The sequence below is a fragment of the Bufo gargarizans genome, chromosome 8 (assembly GCF_014858855.1).
Source record: "Bufo gargarizans isolate SCDJY-AF-19 chromosome 8, ASM1485885v1, whole genome shotgun sequence".
In the NCBI taxonomy this organism is placed as follows: Eukaryota; Metazoa; Chordata; class Amphibia; order Anura; family Bufonidae; genus Bufo; species Bufo gargarizans.
Genome location: NC_058087.1, coordinates 49679578 through 49702519, shown reverse-complemented (window position 1 = coordinate 49702519; position 22942 = coordinate 49679578). Strand labels below are relative to the sequence as shown.

Here is a 22942-nt window from a genome sequence, read left to right as displayed (position 1 = left end):
ATAGCTTCAAATCATTGTGCTGTTCGGGCCTCCCAGTGTGCAATTTGCTCAAGGCGGTATAATTGATCACACCTTTGAATCCATTGTTTTAATGGGGGTGACTCTGTTTTTTTCCAGTAAACTGCAATAAGTAGTCTGGACGACGCAAGCAAAATCTGACCCAATTTTTGTGTGTCCTTGGGACACTTGAGATTCCCGAACACCCCAAAGAGACATAGCTTTGGGGAGACTGGTATGGATATTTTACACACATGGGTACACTATATGGACAAAAGTGAAACCTGACAATGACACTCACAGAAGCTTTCATGACATTCCAGTCTAAATCCACAGGCATTAATATGAGTCTGTCCCTCTGCAGCTAGACAAGTTCCCCTCTTCTGGGAAGGCTTTCTACAAGATCTTTGACTGTGTCTGTGTCTTTTTCCCATTCATTCAGAAAAGCATTTGTGGTTAGACACTGATGCTGGACAAGAGGACCTGACTTGCAATCTCCGTTCTAGTTTACCCCAAAGGTGTTTAATGCAGTTGAAGTCATGGTTCTGTGTGGGCCTGTTAAGTTCATCTACACAAAACTCACCCAAACATGTCTTTATGTACTTTGGGTTCCCCAAACTGTTCCCACAAAGTTGGAAGCATATAATTGGCCTAAATCTTTTTGTTAGGAACTTAACCAGCGACCATTCAGTGCATGACTGTTTCAGAAAGGTTATCATCCCGACCAGTCAAATCCTGGCTGGTCGACCTGTCAGTAAGTCTGGACACCAAACCAGTCAAATTCCTGGCTTGGTGTTTAATCCCAAATTTAGGCAGAGAATTGAAGACTGGCATATACTGCCTATTATTGCTATTTGTTTAAATCTGGCGCAGTGTGTTCTTTTGTCAGTCTGCATTGCATTCCACTTTAGTTCTTTCTGTGAATTGACTTTGACTCATTCCTGCATTAACCCCTTGCCAATTGTTTTGACTGAATCTCCTGGCTTTGACTCTGTGGCTTGTTTCAGGATTAAACCCTTGTCTACTAATTTGACTTCTCTTGACTATCCTGTCTTTTAAATCTAATTCTGGTAGGTCTGCTTCTATCAAGCTTGCACCAGTTTTCTGCTACCTTAGACTGTAGACTTGGGTCTCTAGCAGCCAAATCCAACCCACCTTGCAGGGGGCTTGTGGGGAATATTTAGTGATATCCTTAAATCCACTGACTGGAATGGTGAAGGAAGATAGGTAGAAGATTGAGAGTTTGTTGGTCGTGGTCCCAGACAGTGGCCTCTGTATTTCTTCCTCGCCTCTGTTTATTAACAGTTTTGGTGTGCTGTCAATAGGTTAACGATCTTATAGAATTCACATATTCAATATTTTTGTGTGTGCCAAAAATGTGTTTGGGGCACTTGTTTTCTTTGGATTTCTCTACTGTTCTTAACAATTTATAAAATAAATTAGACAGGAGGATGTACTGTTCAAAAATTGATGGACATGATTGCAGCAAAGAGTAGAGAGCAAAATAGCATTCAGAAACCCTTTTTCATTTGATAATTTGTTGTTATATGTATAATCCTCCATGCATTTTATTATCAGCAGTGATGGAATTATGATTAAGGCCCCATGCGCATGACCATATGTGTTTTGGGTCTACAAATCACGGATCTGCAAAACACAGATTTCAGCCGAGTACACGCCACCATTTTTTTCAAAATCTTTAAAAAATTTCCTATCCTCGTCCGCAAAACGGACAAGAATAGGACATGTTCTTTCTTTTTTGCGGTGCTGGGAAAAGGACATATGGATGCGGACAGCACACAGTGTGCAGTCCACATCTTTTGCGGCCCCCATTGAAATGAATGGGTCCCCATAAAAAAATTAAGATTGGATGCAGACTGAGAATACTGTTGTGTGCACGAGGTGTAAGACACATACAAGGATATTGTTGCATTATGCATCGTGGTTCGGTATATATTCGCAATCTAGCCCACACATCACAGGTTCAGGGAGCCAAAGTCCTTAGAGTCATTCCTCAGGTGAGCCACTGGGGGTCATTTACTAAAGACTAGCGCTTCACATGCCGCTCCTATTAAAAAAAAAAAATAATGCTGGTGGAAGATTGGACCACCACTGAATATATTTGATGAATGCGTTGCTGTCCATGCACCAGAAATTATATCTACTCCAGCCAGGACCTGGAGTAGATTTCTGGCATATCGTGGGCCAGTTTTCTGGCTCACACATCATTAAATAAATTGGACCGCAGAGTTCCCAACTGTGGCCCACCTCCTTCCACCCACTTTTTGGAAAAGTGCTGATAGTGTCGTAAAAAGCCACATATTTTGTCACAAAATTTGTGATTTTTCTTGCAAATAACTGGCATAGAATGTTATGCTGTCTCCATTTCCCTCCTCTTTTTCTTGTTCTTTGTTATTGGTCTTTTTTCTGCAATAATATCTTGTCATTTGTTTTCCACATCCTTTTCTATGCTCTTCTCTCTTTCCGTTTTTCACAGTCAGCTGACTTGGAAGATGCAATGTTTTCAGCACTGGTAAAGGATAGGCCAAGATTTGTGCGTCTTCTCCTAGAGAATGGTTTGAATCTACGCAAATTTCTTACCAGTGAAATCCTTGGTGAACTTTTTACTCAACATTTTAGTACCCTAGTATTTCGTAACTTGCAGATTGCCAAAAATTCTTACAATGACTCTTTACTCACCTTTATCTGGAAGATGGTTTTGAGTTACCAACAGAATCGAAAAGAGGAAAGGAATAGCTGCGATGAATCAGAAATTCAGGTGAATGACTGCAATACATTTCAGCAGTTTTTTGGCCGGCATGGGAAGCAGAGCAAGATGGATCCGGCATGAAACCCAATGTAAGTCAATGGTGCCGGATCCATTTTCTCGGACATAAAAGAAAACTGATTTTGCAACAGCTGGAGGGCCTCATTTTGGGCATCACTGATCTAGTTTTTGCTGATCCATGCCAGATCCAGCAAAAACGTATATGTGAAAGTAGCCTAACTTAAAGAGGAGCTGTCACTTCTCCTCACAGGTCTGTTTAAGTAACTAGTTGCATTCCACATGAAATGACAATTCTGGACCATTAATTCTTATGACTTGATGTTGTGCCATTCTCCTATTATTGCTACTAGAAGTTTTTGAATGAATTGTCAGCAGTCTGCTATAAAGGTCATGATGGGTTTTACCAGTTGAGGGTGTTCCTCTGCACAGTCTGACTCTATACAATCAGTGGTGCCACTGACAGACTGTGCAGGGACACATCCCCAACTGCTAACACCCAGTTGGACCTTTAGCCTACTGGCAATTCATTCATAAATAGGGATGAGCGAATCGACTTCGGATTAAACATCCAAAGTCGATTCGCATAAAACTTTGTTCTAATACTGTACTGAAATGTTTTTTTACAGTACAAATTAATTTATGAAGTTATTGCGCGAAGTTTCGTGCGACTTCGCGAAGCAATAACTTCGGCTCATCTGAGCCAATACATTCTAATACTGTAAGGGGCTCCTGCTCCGTACAGTATTAGAACAAAGTTTTATGCAAATCGACTTCAGATGTTTCATCCGAAGTCGATTCGCTCATCCCTATTCAACAACATCTAGTCGGAATAATAAGGGAATTGCACCAAATAGAGTCATAAGAATAGATGCTCCAGAACTGGTATTACATGGGGAGTACAAACTGTTACTAAAATAGAGATGTCAGGAGAGGTGACGGGTCCTCTTTAAGTTGTAACTGGATAAACAGGTACAACTCTTTATTATCTATCTACAAACCGGATTCCAAAAAAGTTGGGACACTATACAAATCGTGAATAAAAACTGAATGCAATGAGGTGGAGGTGCCAACTTATAATATTTTATTCAGAATAGAACATAAATCACGGAACAAAAGACAATGTACCATTTTAAGGGAAAAATATGTTAAATCAGAATTTCATGGTGTCAACAAATCCCCAAAAAGTTGGGACAAGGCCATTTTCACCACTGTGTGGCATCTCCCCTTCTTCTTACAACACTCAACAGACGTCTGGGGACCAAGGAGACCAGTTTCTCAAGTTTAGAAATAGGAATGCTCTCCCATTCTTGTCTAATACAGGCCTCTAACTGTTCAATCGTCTTGGGCCTTCTTTGTTGCACCTTACTCTTTATGATGCGCCAACTGTTCTCTATAGGTGAAAGATCTGGACTGCAGACTGGCCATTTCAGTACCCGGATCCTTCTCCTACGCAGCCATGATGTTGTGATTGATGCAGAATGTGGTCTGGCATTATCTTGTTAAAAAATGCAGGATCTTCCCTGAAAGAGATGACGTCTGGATGGGAGCATATGTTGTTCTAGAACCTGAATATATTTTTCTGCATTGATGGTGCCTTTCCAGACATGCAAGCTGCCCATGCCACACGCACTCATGCAACCCCATACCATCAGAGATGCAGGCTTCTGAACTGAGCGTTGATAACAACTTGGGTTGTCCTTGTCCTCTTTGGTCCGGATGACATGGTGTCCCAGATTTCCAAAAAGAACTTCGAATCGTGACTCATCTGACCACAGAACAGTCTTCCATTTTGCCACACTCCATTTTAAATGATCCCGGGCCCAGTGAAAACGCCTGAGCTTGTGGATCTTGCTTAGAAATGGCTTCTTCTTTGCACTGTAGAGTTTCAGCTGGCAACGGCGGATGGCACGGTGGATTGTGTTCACTGACAATGGTTTCTGGAAGTATTCCTGAGCCCATTCTGTGATTTCCTTTACAGTAGCATTCCTGTTTGTGGTGCAGTGTCGTTTAAGGGCCCGGAGATCACGGGAATCCAGTATGGTTTTACGGCCTTGACCCTTACGCACAGAGATTGTTCCAGATTCTCTGAATCTTCGGATGATGTTATACACAGTTGATGATGATAGATGCAAAGTCTTTGCAATTTTTCGCTGGGTAACACCTTTCTGATATTGCTCCACTATCTTTCTGCGCAACATTGTGGGAATTGGTGATCCTCTACCCATCTTGGCTTCTGAGAGACACTGCCACTCTGAGAAGCTCTTTTTATACCCAATCATGTTACCAATTGGCCTAATTAGTGTTAATTGGTCTTCCAGCTCTTCGTTATGCTCAAATTTACTTTTTCCAGCCTCTTATTGCTACTTGTCCCAACTTTTTGGGGATTTGTTGACACCGTGAAAATTTGAATCAACGTATTTTTCCTTTAAAATTATACATTTACTCGGATTAAACGTTTGATCTGTCATCTACGTTCTATTACAAATAAAATATTGACATTTGCCATCTCCACATCATTGCATTCAGTTTTTATTCACAATTTGTTTAGTGTCCCAACTTTTTGGGAATCCGGTTTGTACCTGTCTCTATGGAGTGCTGTGATTTCTCTTTTATCTACTTGGACCCCGGGTAAGGTAAGGTCTTGATCGCTGGTACTACTTCCTTACCTACTTATCTTATGTCTACAAAATGCATAAAGGTAACACACTAGGTAACACATTAGACAAACATTGGTCAAACCCAGTAATTTTGATGGATCTGGCTGACCCTCTAATGTATAAGGGAGTGTTCCTGACTTTCCCCCAACAGCAGATGTCATGGGAAACAATACTCTAGCATGTTGAATTTCACCATGTGCAATCATTTATTCTCAATAGGGATAAGGCACTGGCTTATTCACTTTTCCCTATTAAGGACACATGCCTGCCTGAGTGAGAATGCATGTGCATGGCGTCGGAAGTGATCGTTTGGCTGACAGCCGTCTTGTGTACAGGTGATTGTGAGCTGGATGTTTATGAAAACTTAAAGATTGACCATAAAGCTCTGGTTTGATTGTCTTTACAGCAATTATACCAATGTGTTTGTTGAATACAACAATACTAGGTTGTAATCAACATTTGTTTTTTCCATTGATCAGGATATGTCTCCCATAATAAAACATCCGATCCAGGTTCTATTTATATGGGCTATATTGCAGAACAAAAGAGAGCTATCTAAAGTCATATGGGAGCAGGTAAGGGCATTGTTGTGTGCATATGTGTTTACATATAATTATTAGTTGCTAGTGTTGAGCGAGCACCAAAGTGATTATGTGCTCGAGTAGAACACTTTGCGATGCTTGGGTGTTCTACCGAGCACCCGAGCACAATGGAAGTCAATGGGAGAACCCCAGGCACCCCCTGCTCTGAAGAGGGGGAGGGTGTTAGAACTCTAGTCCCTGCTCCTACTCCATATATAACTATGTCCATATATGGAGTCAGTGCTTGGGGACACCCCAGTGTGTTTAAATCAAATTTAGCCTGTATTTCAGAAAAGTTTCTGCCGGGATTCAAACTCGTGACCTTCTGTATTAGAGGCAAGGCATGTGAGAAATATGGATTATTATTTAATGTCAGCCATGTTCTCATACAAGCCATCTGCTGTCTGATAGCAGAGGGAGTAGCACCGCAGGGGGTCCTGGATTCAAACAAGCCAGTTGCTTACACATAGAACCTAATCCAGCCAGCCAGGAACCCAGCTAATGGAACAGGAAAAAAAACCTGCAGGGGGACTAGGCCATTCCCCAGTTCAATTGAAAGTATCAGACATCATGGAACAGACGATTCATAAGTAATTATGAATCGCCCGTGCATCACATACATAAGTCATTCAGATATGTGTATCCCTGTGGCCAAGATGGTCAGGCTGTTACTTGTAGTTTGGTAATAGGATGCCAGGGAGAGTATATACACATATGTCCCCACAGAAACCAAATAACGGTGCCATGTTTGGACTCTACCTGTAGCTGGAACCCAAGCGGATCCGCTGGTCCCATAACCATCTCCCTGTGACATTCTGGTCTGGAGCTAAGAACCCTAAGGGGTTTTGTGGGTCGTTGGGCTGCCAGGGCCAGCAGGGAGGCGGGACCTCTCCCAGAGGCGGAGAGGGGAGGGGATGGCTACAGGTCAAAAGGCCCATGCAAGCAAGCGGGCGTGTCTTTTCTCTGAAGGGGGTCACATCATGCCATGTGTTTAGAAGGACCTGCAAACTGCTGACATCACTGCCTCCCATGTGACTACAGCTAAGAACTCATCCTAACCCAAAGGACTCATCCATCTGGTAAACTGACTTTTTGCTCTGTTTAATCCTGTTTGTACCATACTACCTGTATTTGCAACCTCAGACCACTGTATAAACAGTATTCTTTGTGTGTATAGTGTTATTTTGAGTGAGCCCTTAAGGCGATTAAATATATAATTTAATCTTGTGCTATCTTGTATCTCGATCACAAATCCCCACGTCCGTGTTAAGGCCTAGTTATACGCTACTGCGGGTTGGTTTCTCACCCTGTATAATCCTGTTAGTGGACCGGGCTTATATCAAACGAGAAACTGGTGGCAGTATACCCAGGCTGAGGAAGCGCTGTTTCACTGGGGAAGTGAAAAGGCTCCCTCAACTTGTTGCCTCTCTGTGCCCATGTGGACAGGAGGCGTCTGTGAACACTGTACCAAGCTGACCTTACCTGCTCCTCAGGGACGGTGTAACATCACACATTGGTAACCAGTGACTATACCATATCTCGCTGGCTCTACGTATTTGACGTCCGGCGGCAGCGAGGTGCGGTATTCGTCACATATACCTAACCACTCAGCTATAATAGCTGCATAGCCAGTTACTTAAAAAAAAAAAAAACTTCAACTGTACTGTACGTCTACTGACACCTATGCATTAGAAGTCTCATTTTTTTTTTGTTTTTTTCAGTGACTGGCTATACAGCTATATAGTGTAGTGGTTAAAGTTCTGGGCTGTGATACAGAAGCTGTGAGTTCAAATCCTGTCACAAACTTTTTCAGAAATAGAGGCTAAACTTAATTTAAACATATATATATATATATATATATATATATATATATATATATATATATGGTATGTTTTTTAGCCATAAAATATTTACACATATTATTATATATTTAGAATATATTATATATTATAATATAGGTAAATATATTATGGCTAAAACATCAGTAGTAGTTCACCACATATTATGCATTCATATATATCAGAAGTATGATTATATATATATATATATATATATATATATAGACGAAAAAGGACAGCACATCCAGTAGAAAAAAGTGCTAATTTATTGGGCCACAGTGGCACAGTGGCACAGTGAGGCGACGTTTCAGCTGAAAACACGGAGCCTTTCTCAAGCTTCTCAAGGCTTGAGAAAGGCTCTGTGTTTTGAGCCGAAACGTCGCCTTACTGTGCCACTGTGGCCCAATAAATTACCACTTTTTTCTACTGGATGTGCTGTCCGTTTTCGTCTACATTTCGTGGGTAAGCAGTGACACCCTTGGACATAGCACCCGCCATTTATGCTGTGAATTGGTGCTGCCACATTTTTCCTTTCTATATATATATATATATATATATATATATATATATATATGTACATACAGTTGCAAGAACAAGTATGTGAACCCTTTGGAATAATAAGGATTTCTGCACAAATTGGTCATAAAATGTGATCTGATCTTCATCTAAGTCACAACAATAGACAATCACAGTCTGCTTTAACTAATAACACAAAGAATTACATTTTACCATGTTTTTATTGAACACACCATGTAAACATTCACAGTGCAGGTGGAAAAAGTATGTGAACCCCTAGACTAATGACATCTCCAAGAGCTAATTGGAGTGAGGTGTCAGCCAACTGGAGTCCAATCAATGAAATTAGATTGGAAGTGTTGGTTACAGCTGCCCTGCTGTCACGGAAGGTGTGCAGGAAACTAGAAAACACAAAATGAATATACGACTGACTGGATCCAAAACTAAGGAACAAAAAGGGAGAGCCCTGCATCAGACCTGGCTCTCTCCCTGACTGCTCAGCCTATGCGAAAATCCCAATGGTAGATGATCGCATATCCTCGTACCTCGACTGTATAACACCTGAACACCCTATAATAGTGAGGGGACACGACCACCGGCTCCCTACACTAGACACGGAGGGAGTCAGGGTCACCTGGGATCCAGCAAACAGAAAAACACAAATAAATGAACAAAACTTATCTTGTAGAAGACTCAGAAGTAGGAACAGCATGCACACACTCCAGGAAGTAGTATAAACCTGCAAAGTGATGCACTATGGGAAAAGGATTTAAAGGGATTCAATCAGTGCAACTACATGACAGCTGAGGGAGGCTAACGAGATGAGAAAATGAAAGCAAAACAAAGGAACCTCAAGGAGGAGGTTCTAGACGTCTGTCAGAGCTTCTCAGATGTCTGGTGGTGACACCTGCCCTATAAAAAACACACAACAGTTCTGGGTTTGCTTTTCACAAGAAGCATTGCCTGATGTGAATGATTCCTCGCACAAAAGAGCTCTCAGAAGACCTACGATTAAAAATTGTTGACTTGCATAAAGCTGGAAAGTGTTATAAAAGTATCTCCAAAAGCCTTGCTGTTCATCAGTCCACGGTAAGACAAATTGTCTATAAATGGAGAAAGTTCAGCACTGCTGCTACTCTCCCTAGGAGTGGCCGTCCTGTAAAGATGACTGCAAGAGCACAGCGCAGACTGCTCAATGAGGTGAAGAAGAATCCTAGTGTGTCAGCTAAAGACTTACAAAAGTCTCTGGCATATGCTAACATCCCTGTTAGTGAATCTACGATACGTAAAACACTAAACAAGAATGGACTTCATGGGAGGATACCACAAAGGAAGCCACTGCTGTCCAAAAAAAACATTGCTGCATATTTACATTTTGCACAAGAGCACCTGGATGTTCCACAGCAGTACTGGCAAAATATTCTGTGGACAGATGAAACCAAAGTTGAATTGTTTGGAAGAAACACACAACACTATGTGTGGAAAAAAAGAGGCACAGCACACCAACATCAAAACCTCATCCCAACTGTGAAGTATTGTATGTGGGGGCATCATTGTCGGGGGCTGCTTTGCTGCGTCAGGGCGGATTGCTATCATCGAAGGAAAAATGAATTCCCAAGTTTATCAAGACATTTTGCAGGAGAACTTAAGGCCATCTGTCCACCAGCTGAACTCAACAGAAGATGGGTGTTGCAACAGGACAATGACCCAAAGCATAGAAGTAAATCAACAACAGAATGGCTTAAACAGAAGAAAATACGCCTTCTGGAGTGGCCCAGTCAGAGTCCTGAACTCAACCCGATTGAGATGCTGCGGCATGACCTCAAGAAAGCGATTCATACCAGACATCCCAAGAATATTGCTGAACTGAAACAGTTCTGTAAAGAGGAATGGTCAAGAATTACTCCTGACCGTTGTGCACGTCTGATCTGCAACTACAGGAAACGTTTGGTTGAAGTTATTGCTGCCAAAGGAGGTTCAACCAAGGGTTCACATACTTTTTCCACCTGCACTGTGAATGTTTACATGGTGTGTTCATTAAAACATGGTAACATTTAATTCTTTGTGTGTTATTAGTTTAAGCAGACTGTGATTGTCTATTGTTGTGATCACATTTTATGACCAATTTGTGCAGAAATCCATATCATTCCAAAGGGTTCACATACTTTTTCTTGCAACTGTATTTATATATTTTTTTTATTCTAGTATTTATACTTTTTTTTGTGCCATACATTTTTTACAATTACTAAGAAAAATATAAAATATATAAATATAATTTAACCTCTATTTCTGAAAAAGTTTGTGAGGGGATTTGAACTCACAGCTTCTGCATCCTAGCCCAGAACTTTAACCACTACACTATATAGCTGCATAGCCAGTCACCCAAAAAATATTAAAAAAAAAATGAGACTTCTACTGTATAGGTTTCAGTAGAAGTACAGTAGAAGTCTAATTTTTTTTGTAACTGGCTATGCAGCTATTATAGCTGAGTGGTTAAGTGCCTCGCCTCTAATGCAAAAGTTTGTGAGTTTGAATCCCGGCAGAAACTTTTATGAAATAAAGGTAAATTAGATTTAAATACACTGGGGTGTCCCCAAGCACTGACTCCATATATGGAAATAGCTATATATGGAGTCAGAGCAGGCACTCCTAAGCTGCAGAGATCTTCTGCATAGAAATAAAGGCTAAATTAGATTTAACTACACTGACTCGAGCATCGCACTCAAGCACACGTGGTGTTTGGCCGAGCATGCTTACTCAATACTATTAGTTTCTTTTTCCCAAAAAAATAATGTACATTTCAGATATGTCTATAATACACATGGCGACAATGGGGAAATTACCAAGTATAAAGTTTCAGCACATTCTGTAATCAAGATCTATCTATCTAATATCTATATCTATCTATCTAATCTGTCTATTTATTTTACTTAATAGAAAAATCCCATTGTTTTTCATTTAATGATACATACATGTAAATTATAATATCCATAGTAACTAAATTAATGTTTGAAAGTCCCTGAAACATAACAAACACAATAAAAAGGTTACTCCCACAGAAGATATATTCTAACTATAGTAAAAACTGCGGCACTCACCGCTGTAAAAACTTCCACTTCTTTACTAATCCAGTAAAATCGGGTAAATATATAAAAGATGCTGTACAGGCGTACCGCACCTTTTGTATCTTTATTTAGTCGATTTTAATAGAATAATAAAGAAGTGGAAGTTTTCACAGCGGTGACTGACGCAGTTTTTCTATTGTTGGATAAATAGATTACAGTAGGAGTAACCTTTTTATTGTGTAAGTTAATACTTCTGTTGCTGGATCAACTACACGTTACTCTTCTGAGCACCACCGCAATGCTTATATACTGCTCCTATTGTCTGGGACGACACTATTGAACTTCAACCAGGTAGTGCCAACTTTTTTATATATGCATTGTGGAGATATTTATGGCATATTCACCGAACAAGGATCCCCAAACCTTTATCCTGCAGTCACTTGAATTGGTCTGTGCTATCATACCAAACTAGGGCTGAAACGATTACTCGATTGAATCGAGTAAATCGAAACAAAAAAATCCTCGATGCAAAAAAATTCGTTTGTGTCATGTGACCACGGAGCGGGAGTGAAGCGCTTGCTATTACTCACCGCTTCGTGGTCACCCGCTTCTTCCGGACAGTATAATAACCGCGCCACTCTTAGCATCTCACTCCAGTGGTCAAGTGACCCGCCTCACATCCCCATCATTTGTACCACACCCTCTCAGGCAAATCTGCAGCCAGCTCTGCCTGGGGTCCCGGCGCTCTGGATTGTGATTAGTTACTGGCAGCTACGTCTGACAACTGCAACTTGAGAGAAAAGAGACGCAGTGACTTGGTGGTGTGGCATGTGCACTGCGGGCTTATACTGGAAGGGACACAGTCCACACCGGAGCCCACCGTTGACTGGCACTGCTGGCTAGTTGGGTTCATGGAGACAACAAAGCCGGCCGGGATTTTTGGACACTGGACCGGAGACTGGATACCAAGTACTAACCATGGAGGGAGGCTGTGTCCTCCTCCCTTCACATTGCCGGAGGCCCGGGTCTGACATGTTGATGGCTCCTCAGAGTCTCCTGAATTAAAGAGGGTCTCCAGCCTGAACGACCTTCTGACATAGATGTGTGCGGGGTCACAGGGCTCCAGTGTGACAACCTGACTTACAGAATGAATGGAGCTTATGGTGTGGCTCCAGGCCATCGCTGCATGATCGTTCTTCTGGAGTTCCCCTTTAAACCTGTTTGGCCCTGTCTATAGGTTTCCTGAAACCACAGCCCATGCAGAGGCCACTCAGCCCTATAGAGATATGCCAGGAATGGTGTCAACAATCCCTGAGCAGTACCAAAGGCCTTAGGATGCTTTCTAGATCCTCTTCAATCTGGAGATCTGTCCGCAGACTTCTCTGAACTGCTGTGAGGTGGATGCTGGACGTGTACGATCATCATTTCATCTGATGAGAGTTTTAATTTTAGCTGGTGGCACTGATGGAGCAGCTGATGGCACTGGGGTGACAGCTGGTGGCACTGGGGGGGGAAGCTAGTGGCATGGGGGGGCAGCTGGTGACACTGGGGCGGCTGGTGGCACTGGGGGATATTGGAGCTGATGGCACTGGGGGGGAACTGATGCACTTGGCCTGATTGTACAGGGGGGAGCGAAGGGTGTTGGGGATGGATGTCAGGGTGTCTGATGAGTTTTTATGAAAGAAAACAGTCTATTAATTCATTTTTTTCTTATAAGAGTACTCGATTAATTGTTAAAATAATCGGTAGAATACTCGATAAATAAAATAATGGTTTACTGCAGCCCTATACCAAACATAGCCAATGGACAAAAATGTTGCTGTTTCTAGGAGAAACAAAAGTCTTGGATGGTACTATTTAAATTTGTGGCGAGTGCCAGACCTGTTGCATAGAGGCTTATAGACCAGGCAGTGCTCCCTGGGAAAAGGATATGCAGTATATCTCTCCTCCTAGAGAAACTGACATGCTGACACCTCTTCGAAACTTTGGTGGATCCACCGCCAGAACAGGGGTTATTAAGACCAATATGTTTAGGAAGGCCGTGCAGATGGAAAATGTGCTTAATAGATAAGTGGGCCAGTTGTACAGGCAGAGGGTAATCCAGGTACAGGAACAAGGTGTGCCATCTTAGAGAAGCGATCAACCACTACCCAGATCACGTGTCAGCCAGATGAGGAAGGATCAGTAAGAAATGTATTCCAATGTGTTGTCATGAAGCATCTAGTACAGGGAAGGAGTAGGCGAGTAGACAGACACAGTCTGGACAGGCAGATGCATAGTCTTGAACATCTTGATGGAGGGACGGCCACAATATTATCTAGAAATGATCCTTAACGTCTTCTGCACAGCGGGATGCCCTGCCAACATGGATCCATTACCCCAGACTAGAATTTTCTCCCGTCTGCCTAAAGGAACATAAGTCTTTTCTCTAAGGAATATCTTTAATTAGTACTGGAGCAATGGAGATGCAAGTCAGGTCTATAATATGTTGCGGAGGTTCCTCCTGTTTAGAAGAGTCAAAGGATCTTGATAAGGCATCTGTGTTCTTGTCTGCAGGACGGAAATGCAACTGAAAAGTAAAACAAGCAAAAAACAAGGCCCAACATGCCTGATGACAATTAAGTCTCTGAGCTGATTGCAGATATGTCCATTTTTTATACTCTGTATAAATAATGATGGGATGAATAGCACCCATCAGCAAATGATGCCCCTCTTCCAAAGCTAGCTTGATGGCCAGCAACTCCCTGTTTCCAATGGAGTAGTTACATTCAGCATTCAAGAAGGCCTTCACAAGTGACCTGTGTACCTGTTGAGTTTTTCTGTGCAATAATACCTCCAGCTCCAACTGAGGATGTGTCCGTCTCCAGGAAGAACTGTTTAGACACGTCAGGTAGATGGAGTGCTGGAGCCTTTGCAAATGCTTGTTTGAGGGTTTGAAAAGTGGATTCTGCCTTGGCAGTCCATATTTAGTGATTCATTACTTTCCTGGTCAGGGCAAAGATAGGTGCAGTCAGAGTGGAGAAATAAGGAATGAATTGCCAGTAATAGTTTTCAAATCCCAGAAAGCGCTGTATGGCCCGCAAACCTATGGGTTGAGACCAATTTAAGATGGCGTATAGTTTTTCTGGATCCATCTGTACACCCTGGTCGGATAGGATGTAGCCTAAAAATGGAAGGGAGGTCTTCTCAAACACACACTTCTCAAATTTGGCATACAATCGATTCTCTCTTAACTAGTGATAAGCGGCAGGGGCAATATTCGAATTCGCGATAATTCGTGAATATTCGTCATATATTCTCGAATTTGCGATTATTTTCTTGATTGCAAAAATCGGCAATGTAATATGCGCGTATTACGTGCGCAATACAGGCGTGGGTCACTGTTGCTACATTTTTCAAGCTGCTAGAAGTTTCCTAAGACTGAAGAAAATGGTTGGCACGGCAGAACATTACAATAGCTTTATATGCAGATAGAGTGCTCCAATATATTTGCGTATGTGCAAATCGGCAATTAATGATGCACATATTTTTGCCCAATACGTGCAACTTCTCATTTTAGCAGGCCTGACTACATATTACTGATTGGTGCACTATGTATTATTGTGAACTTGTGACATCACAGCACTATGTATGTAGCCTGTATGTATGGACAGCAGAACCTATCAGCTACACTATATCAGGATCTAACCTACACTGACTATCTCCCACTAACTATCTGTATTATATATATAAGCTAACTAACTAACCAACTAACTATCTAATGCAACAACACAGTAAAGCACAGAGCACAGCAATGACACTGCTCTCTCTCTCAGAACTGCAAAAAAACTGCAGACAATGGCTGCTGGGGAGGTTCTTATATAGTAAGGCAGGGATGTCAAACTCGTGGCCCTCCAGCTGTTGCAAAACTACAACTCCCATCATGCCTGGGCATACTACAGCTATCAGGGAATGATGGGAGTTGTAGTTTTGCAACATCTGGAGGGCCATGAGTTTGACATCCATGTAGTAAGGGGTCGGCAACTTTCCTATTGGTTGCTAGGGATGTTGCTAAGCTCAGACAAAGACATTGCAGCCTTCTCATTGGCCCTGTAGCAAGAAGGGAGGTTACTGATGAAAAGAAAATCTAGAATATTTGAGAATACGAATATACAGCACTATATTCTAAATCTTCGCGAATTCTCGAAGTGGCGATATTCACAATTAAAATTAGCAATTCGAATATTTGCGCCCAACACTTCTCTTAACCACTGGAGCACCATATGTTTGTGCCTGCAATGGCTATATATGTTTAGGGAATAAATCAGAATGTCATCCAGATAAACAATTACAAAGGTTTACAGGAGGTCTCGGAAGATGTAATTCAAAAACTCCTGAAAGGCTGCTGGGGCAGTGCTGAGTCCAAAGGGCATGACTAAGTACTTATAATGGCCATCCGTCATATTAAAGGCCATCTTCCACTCATTACCCTCCTGGATCCATATCAAATTGTAGGTGCCTTGCAAGTCCAGCTTGGAGAACAGTCTGGCTCCCTGCAGCTGATCAAATAGTTCAAAGATTAGAGGCAAGGGCTATCAATTTTTGACAGTAATCTTGTTCATTCACTGGTAATCAATGCAGAGTCAGAGGGATCCATCCTTTTTTTACAAAGAAAAACCGAGCTCCAGACAGAAATAAGGACTTCCGGATGAAACCTCTATCCAGGTTCTCTTTAATGTATTCAGACATGGCTTGGGTGTCAGGTACTGACAAGGAATTAACACAACCTCTAGGAGGAGTAGTTCCTGGAATGAGATCAATAGGGCAATCATAGGGTCAATGGGGTGGTAATGTTTCAGCCTCCTTTTTGTCGAAGACATAAGCGTAACTATGGCGTGCGTCTATAGACTGTGCAAGCTTGGTAGAGTGGTAGCCGACTGAGCTAGAAGCACCTTGGATAAACACTGGGTGTGACAAGCCTCTCCCCAGCGTAACACATGCCCAGAATTCCAGTTAAGCACCGGACAGTGATGATGGACCCAGGGGAGAACCAGAAGCAAAGAAAAAGTGGAAACAGACAGAACATGGAAGGCCACTCTTTCTGTATGGAGTGCACCTACACAAAGGTTCAGTGATATACTATATTGTCTCAGTAACAGACTCCCTGTCCATCGAAGTTACAGTTAAGGGCCTTTCCAGATGTTGCACTGGAAGGCAATACCGGTCCACCAACGCCTGATGCAGAAAGTTTCCTGACAAACCAGAGTCTAGGAGGGCCATCATGGTGAACTGGGTACCTTCAAATGACAATTCCACAGAAGTAGTTAGTCTTGGAGAGATGGAGTCTTCACCTAGGGCCACCAGAGCTTCATTATTCCATCCCAGCTCTGAGGCCAATGTTCTGAACTTGATAGCAAATTGATGCACAGATAAACTACCCTGGCAAAGGCGTAACAGACAGGAAGCCGCAGAAGTGGTGCGTCTGGGCACATTGATTAACCTTGAGAAAGTCCTTTAAGTTGTTAGAAAGGGGATCATTCCTCTCCCACAGTGGGTTGATCCAGACCAGGGTCTCACCAAAAAGGGGGACATCATAAATGCAACCTTGGCACGATCGCTGGGAAACTAGTGGGACAGCAGCTTGAAGTGTAGTGTACACTGGTTTATAAAATCACAACATTGCTTCAGATATTTATCAAACCGAGGACCAAATTCTCTCATCAGTGCAACTTGCAGAGTAGGAGCAGCAGCCAGTTTCCAGCACCTCTATGGCAGTAGTCATAGAATGCAGACAGGTAGATACATCACGTAGATAGGACAAGATCTGTCTTTGACTTGTGTGTTGCTGGTCGAGCTCTTAAAGAAGTTCTGACAAGACCACTGGGGATGGGTCAGCAGGGTCCATGGCCTGAGCGTACTTAAACCGGCAGTGGGTGTGGAAGTTGTCTTTTGGTTAAACCTTAGGGCATTGTTATGGTGGCTCCCTGGTATTCACCCTTCAACCTCTGTACAGGCATAGTCCTGTACAGGGGCTGAACCAGGCCACTACCTCCTGGAGTAGTCCTGGTATATTTGGCTGCGGTTCAGAGACACCGGTGTGGAGCACCAAGGACACAAAAAGTGTAGTCTGGAGACTGAGCATTGCCCAATAGTTTGTGCAGGCTGTGTATTTGCATATTCCAAATAGCAAGGTCAGGGCAGGCTAAGTACGAGTGTAATCCAGGTCACAATTCCAAGGTCGTGTCCGAGCTGATAATATTTGCACGTAGCTTTACAGTGGGCCTACAGAATAAACTTTTCTGGTGGGCCCTAGGCACCCCAGTCCGACATTACCAATATGCTTAGTAATCTTGGAAAGCCTGAACAAGGATTGGACATTGACTATAGGCTAGCTGCCTCCACTAGGTGAGAAGGAATCAACCCATATAGACACCTTTGTTTATATGTTGTATTAGGGTGTATAGACATCCCCTCTATAAGCCAGAACAGAGAGCTACTCAATGAGAGTGTCTCCCATTCAGGTGGACTTGCGCTGACCTTGTATTACATAGATGGCCATTCAATTCAACGGTTGCTGTGTAATACTACATTTCCCCTGATGAGATCACTTTAGAAAAAATGCTGCATGGTTCCCTGCAGCAAATTAAATTGTTTGCCAGAAGTGCCGAGAGAGGGATCTGCAGGTGCACTGGTTAGTCTTAGGGTCTATTCACACGTCCATAAAACACAAGGTGCTGTCCGCATCCGCACATCCGCAAAATAATAGAACATGTCCTATTCTTGTCCTCAGACAAGGACAAGAAAAGGCATTTCTATTATAGTGCTGGCCATCTGTGGTCAGCAAAATGCGGAACGCACATGACCGGTGTCTGTGTTTTGCGGATCCGCAATTTGCGGACCGAAAAACAGTTGCGGAACTGTGAATGGACCCTTAAGGAGACACCCCCTTTAGCTTTGGCTACATAATTAACCATAGTATTTTCTCTCATTAATTTGTTTCTTTTCAGACACTTAGATTTATATAAAGCAGATAGAATAACATACTGGATATCATTATAATAGTATTAGTGGTTAATAAAATGGAATTTCCATTAATGTACTGTATGTAGGGGTCCATTCACACGACCATATTTTCGATCCACATCAGATCTGCATTTTTTTTGCGTATCGGATGCGGACCCATTCATTTTATTGTCGTCTGTTCTATACCTTGGCTTAAAAAAAATAATAATATAGAACATATCCTATTGTAGTCCATTTTGCGGACAAAAAGAGGTATTTTTTACATACTTTGGGACCTGTAGAAGAGAAACTCTGGAATGCACACGGCTGGTATCCATGTTTTGTAGGACCTCGATTTGCGGGCCACAAAACAAATAAGGTCTTGTGAACGCCCCCTAAGTCATTGCTGTTTTTCCTATATTTATGTTAACATTGTTCAGTGCTGAAGTATCTGTTGGAGATAGCACTAGAATGCATTCTTACTGTTTTCTTCTAGACAAGGGGATGCACTCTGGCTGCATTGGGAGCAAGCAAACTACTGAAAAGCTTGGCCAAAGTAAAAAATGATATCAATGCTGCTGGGGAATCAGAGGAGATTGCGAATGAGTATGAAACCAGAGCCGTGGGTAAAGTCTGGATGACATCTTTTAAAATAGGAATGAATGCATTACTGTATAGCATCGATTAACAGCTCTGATGATTGTGTAGTTAAAGCAATGTCTTGTATAAATGATCACATTAGAAATATGCATTTAATCAGTGGTAATATACCTGTACCCATGGGGCCATTTTTAGCTCGGTTTATATGGACTTTATGCAATTGTTCTTTGGCAAGACAGAGTATTGACGTACAGTACAGTCTAATGAAATCCGCAGAGAGAGCAGCACAGTATTAATATTTCATGACAGCCTTTCTGTATATGTGAAGAAGAATGTCCCGGAGGTATACACAGCACTTATACTGTGAAATTGCTATCCAGTTAGGTTGGTACATGAAATCATTCTAAAATGTAGTTTTCTATATTAAGCTTAAAATTTAGTAAAAGGACCCTCCGAGTTGCAATGAATATATCATAGCTAACATGCCTCCTTTTTAGCCTGTCTGGTGCGGTTCCCTCTTCACTTCTGGGAAATGACCAGCAACTTCTCTATACACACTGTAAGGTGTGGTACATGCCTCCTTAATATCGTTAACTGGGGCTACTATGTCAGCTTTAGTTACAGGGGAAATCAGCAATAAATGTAAAAAAAAGGTAAAGTTAAATGTCCCCCAAAGTTTTTGTATGAGTGTAAAAAAGGTCAAAATAAAATAAATAAAAAGATAATAAAAAAGGGACATAATAAAAATGTTTTAGTTGCATGTTGTGCTATAAAAAAATTAATGAAAAAATGTGAAAGACAAACTATTTTTTTATTTTTTTATTTTTCCGGTTACTTTTCACTTTGTCACAATTGCTCTTGTTGCACCTAAGCTCTACTCATTTCTGTGGCCAATTCCTCCGTTACTGCTTAGTTTGACAGGACCAGGCGGAGGCAAAGCAGCAAGGGAGGGACTGGACACAGAAAGGAACAAAGCATGGGTGGAACAAGAGCAATGACGACATCCTCAATGCACCAAAGACCTAATTTGCATATTGAGAAAAAGTATCATAATTTGGGAATGGGATAGGAGGTTCTGGTCAGGCGCAAATCACTGGTAGAGTTGGTCTTATGTAAATAAATCTTCTTTATTGCATATATACCATAGATATGTACAAAGAACAACGCATTTCGGGGCTCCAAATGTCCCCTTCATCAGGTTATTAGGTTACCTAATAACCTGATGAAGGGGACATTTGGAGCCCCGAAACGCGTTGTTCTTTGTACATATCTATGGTATTTATGCAATAAAGAAGATTTATTTACATAAGACCAACTCTACCAGTGATTTGCGCCTGACCAGAACCTCCTATCCTACAAGCATCCTTTGGGGGATTGGGCACCCAATCCCAAAGAATTTCCTTCTGCGGCTGCATTCCTGGATCTAAAGGGTATATATCCCTACAAGTCTACTATAGAGTTGTGCCTATCCATAGCACAACTAAAAAAGGTGAGCACCTTTTCTCTCTAAACAATTTATTTTGTATTGAGCGTATTACCCTATTGTGTGCCCCCCACCCCTCTTGTCTCTTTATTCCCCTTGTGACCGAGTGGAATTTAGATTCGCCCGTGGTTTCCAAAAATAATTTGGGAATGGGACCTTGGATCAACAAAAGAAAAACAGTGCTTTAATCCTGTAAACCTTTTTGTAATTCTTTAATGCAGCTTAGCTGTGCAAAAGTGTACATTTTAACTGAAGCCTGATTTCTAAGTAATGACCTTTTTAGCTTCTACCGCAAAACAAAGAAGGAGCAGATATCAGATGTTTTAGTTAGAATCCTCTATGGACCTCCATAACCCTAGTTGGCAGGCCATGCAAAGCACACGAGTCAGGAAGGTACAATTACAAGCACACAAGAAGGCTAAGTACAAGTAATTTGACATTTAAGTACTTAAAGGCTATGTACACCTTCAGGGGCAATTTTTTATTATTGCATTTTACTCATTTTGGCCTTAAAATCATTTATTCAATTGGTCTTTATTAAAAAATATTCACTTGCTCTGTCACAAATGGATAACTGTTTGTCTAGCTGTGTGAATTGTACCCTGACTTTGTTCCGGTCATCTAATAAACCTGATCTCTAAACTACTAAAAGGTAATAAACACTTAATAAAGCCACATTTTTATCAGTAAGCTAAGAACTGAGCTATAATGAGTGTGAGTTCCAAGATAAGGAGCCTTCAGCTGAGCTGCCTGATGGAACAGAGTGAAAATTCAGAGCCTGCTACAAGAGAATGGGGCTTCACATTTTTTATAAAGACCAACTGAAAAAAAAGATTTTTGTTTTAGCTCAAAATGAGTACATAGGTGTACATAGCCTTTAACAATGCCTATTACGTAAAGTCTATATATTATATCTCAAAAGACACTGCGAGATGGTAAAAATTTCTTACGTTTCACACTCGTAATGTAATCACAGCTAAGAGAAACATTGTGTTAGGGAAATAAAACTTTAATGTTTAAATAAATATGCACTAAAAACCGGGGAGGAAACATGTGCAAATCCCTCAGTGAACACATACACACAAACACGTATTAGGCCACTAAACCTCCAACAAGATACAGCTCAGACCCTCCACTAACTGCGGCTCAAAATATCTGGTGGGAGGACACAGGCTGTATTCAATAGTGACCCACAGCAAATACACACAAAGTGCTATGTGTGAGATGGTACCCTGTAGCTAAATTATTTCCTGTACAAAATGCTGTAGTGCAATATATAAACAGGACGGTATCACGCTATAGGGATTGTAAATCTACCCTCTCCATGTATATCTAGGCTTAATTCAGCTAAGGGGATGGGACCTGGCCGCACAATGTGCGTAACTATCAAATTTCGCCCCCACTAATAGATCCTATATGCATAATAGAGTCTAGAGTACAGACTTAGCGCATCCTGAAAGGGCTGATAGCCGTTCAACATGTGAATCTGGACCATTTAGCTGGTGACCTAGGGGATATACAGGGAACAGTAATATATTAGTGGGGACGTTATTTCATAGTTACCCACATTGTGCGGCCAGGTCCCATCCCCTTAGCTGAATTGAGTCTACATATACATGGAGAGGGTAGATTTACAATCCCTATAGCGTGATACCGTCCTGTTTATATATTGCACTACAGCATTTTGGAAATAATTTAGCTACAGGGTACCATCTCACACATGGCACTTTGTGTGTATTTGCTGTGGGTCACTATTGAATACAGCCTGTGTCCTCCCACCAGATATTTTAAGCCGCAGTTAGTGGAGGGTCTGGGCTGTATCTTGTTGGAGGTTTAGTGACCTAATATGTGTTTGTGTGTATGTGTTCACTGAGGGATTTGCACATGTTTCCTCCCCGATTTTTAGTGCATATTTAATAAAGCATTGAAGTTTTAATTCACTAACACAACGTTTCTCTTAGCTGTGATTATATATTATATCTGACTTATTCTGTTATTGGCTTAGAACTGTTCACAGAGTGTTACAGTAATGATGAGGAATTGGCAGAGTGCCTGCTCGTTTATTCCTGTGAAGCCTGGGGTAAGAGTAGCTGTCTTGAGATGGCAGTAGAAGCAAAAGACCAGCAATTCATAGCACAGCCGGGGGTACAGGTAAGACATAAGAATCTTAAAGTGACAATGACTTGTTATTGTTAGTATATCAAGTTACATGTCAGCTATTCTGGTTTGTGTTCTAATATTCTGCACATATTTTTTTTAGATAACTAGTTTTCCTACTTTTTCGTAAGAACAGTCATGATTTTGCCTAATTTGCTATTTCATTAGTTGTCTTATACAGGTTCTCCCAATCATTTTGTCTACTGAGCGCTTGGTAAAAACCTGCAGAGGGAAGATGTTTTACATAGTAATTACCTTACCTTGCCTGGTCCCAACCAG

At 41.6% G+C, this 22942-nt stretch overlaps 1 protein-coding gene across 1 annotated transcript in view; it reads left to right on the top strand.

Moving 5' to 3' along the window:
- The window catches only part of TRPM8 (transient receptor potential cation channel subfamily M member 8), a 122888-nt gene that overhangs the window by 45389 nt on the left and 54557 nt on the right, over nucleotides 1-22942 (top strand). The window contains exons 12-15 of the mRNA XM_044304234.1: nucleotides 2495-2776; nucleotides 5922-6017; nucleotides 18920-19049; nucleotides 22512-22657. Of these exons, the coding sequence (XP_044160169.1) occupies nucleotides 2495-2776; nucleotides 5922-6017; nucleotides 18920-19049; nucleotides 22512-22657 (654 nt within the window). The remainder of the gene's footprint in view (nucleotides 1-2494; nucleotides 2777-5921; nucleotides 6018-18919; nucleotides 19050-22511; nucleotides 22658-22942) is intronic.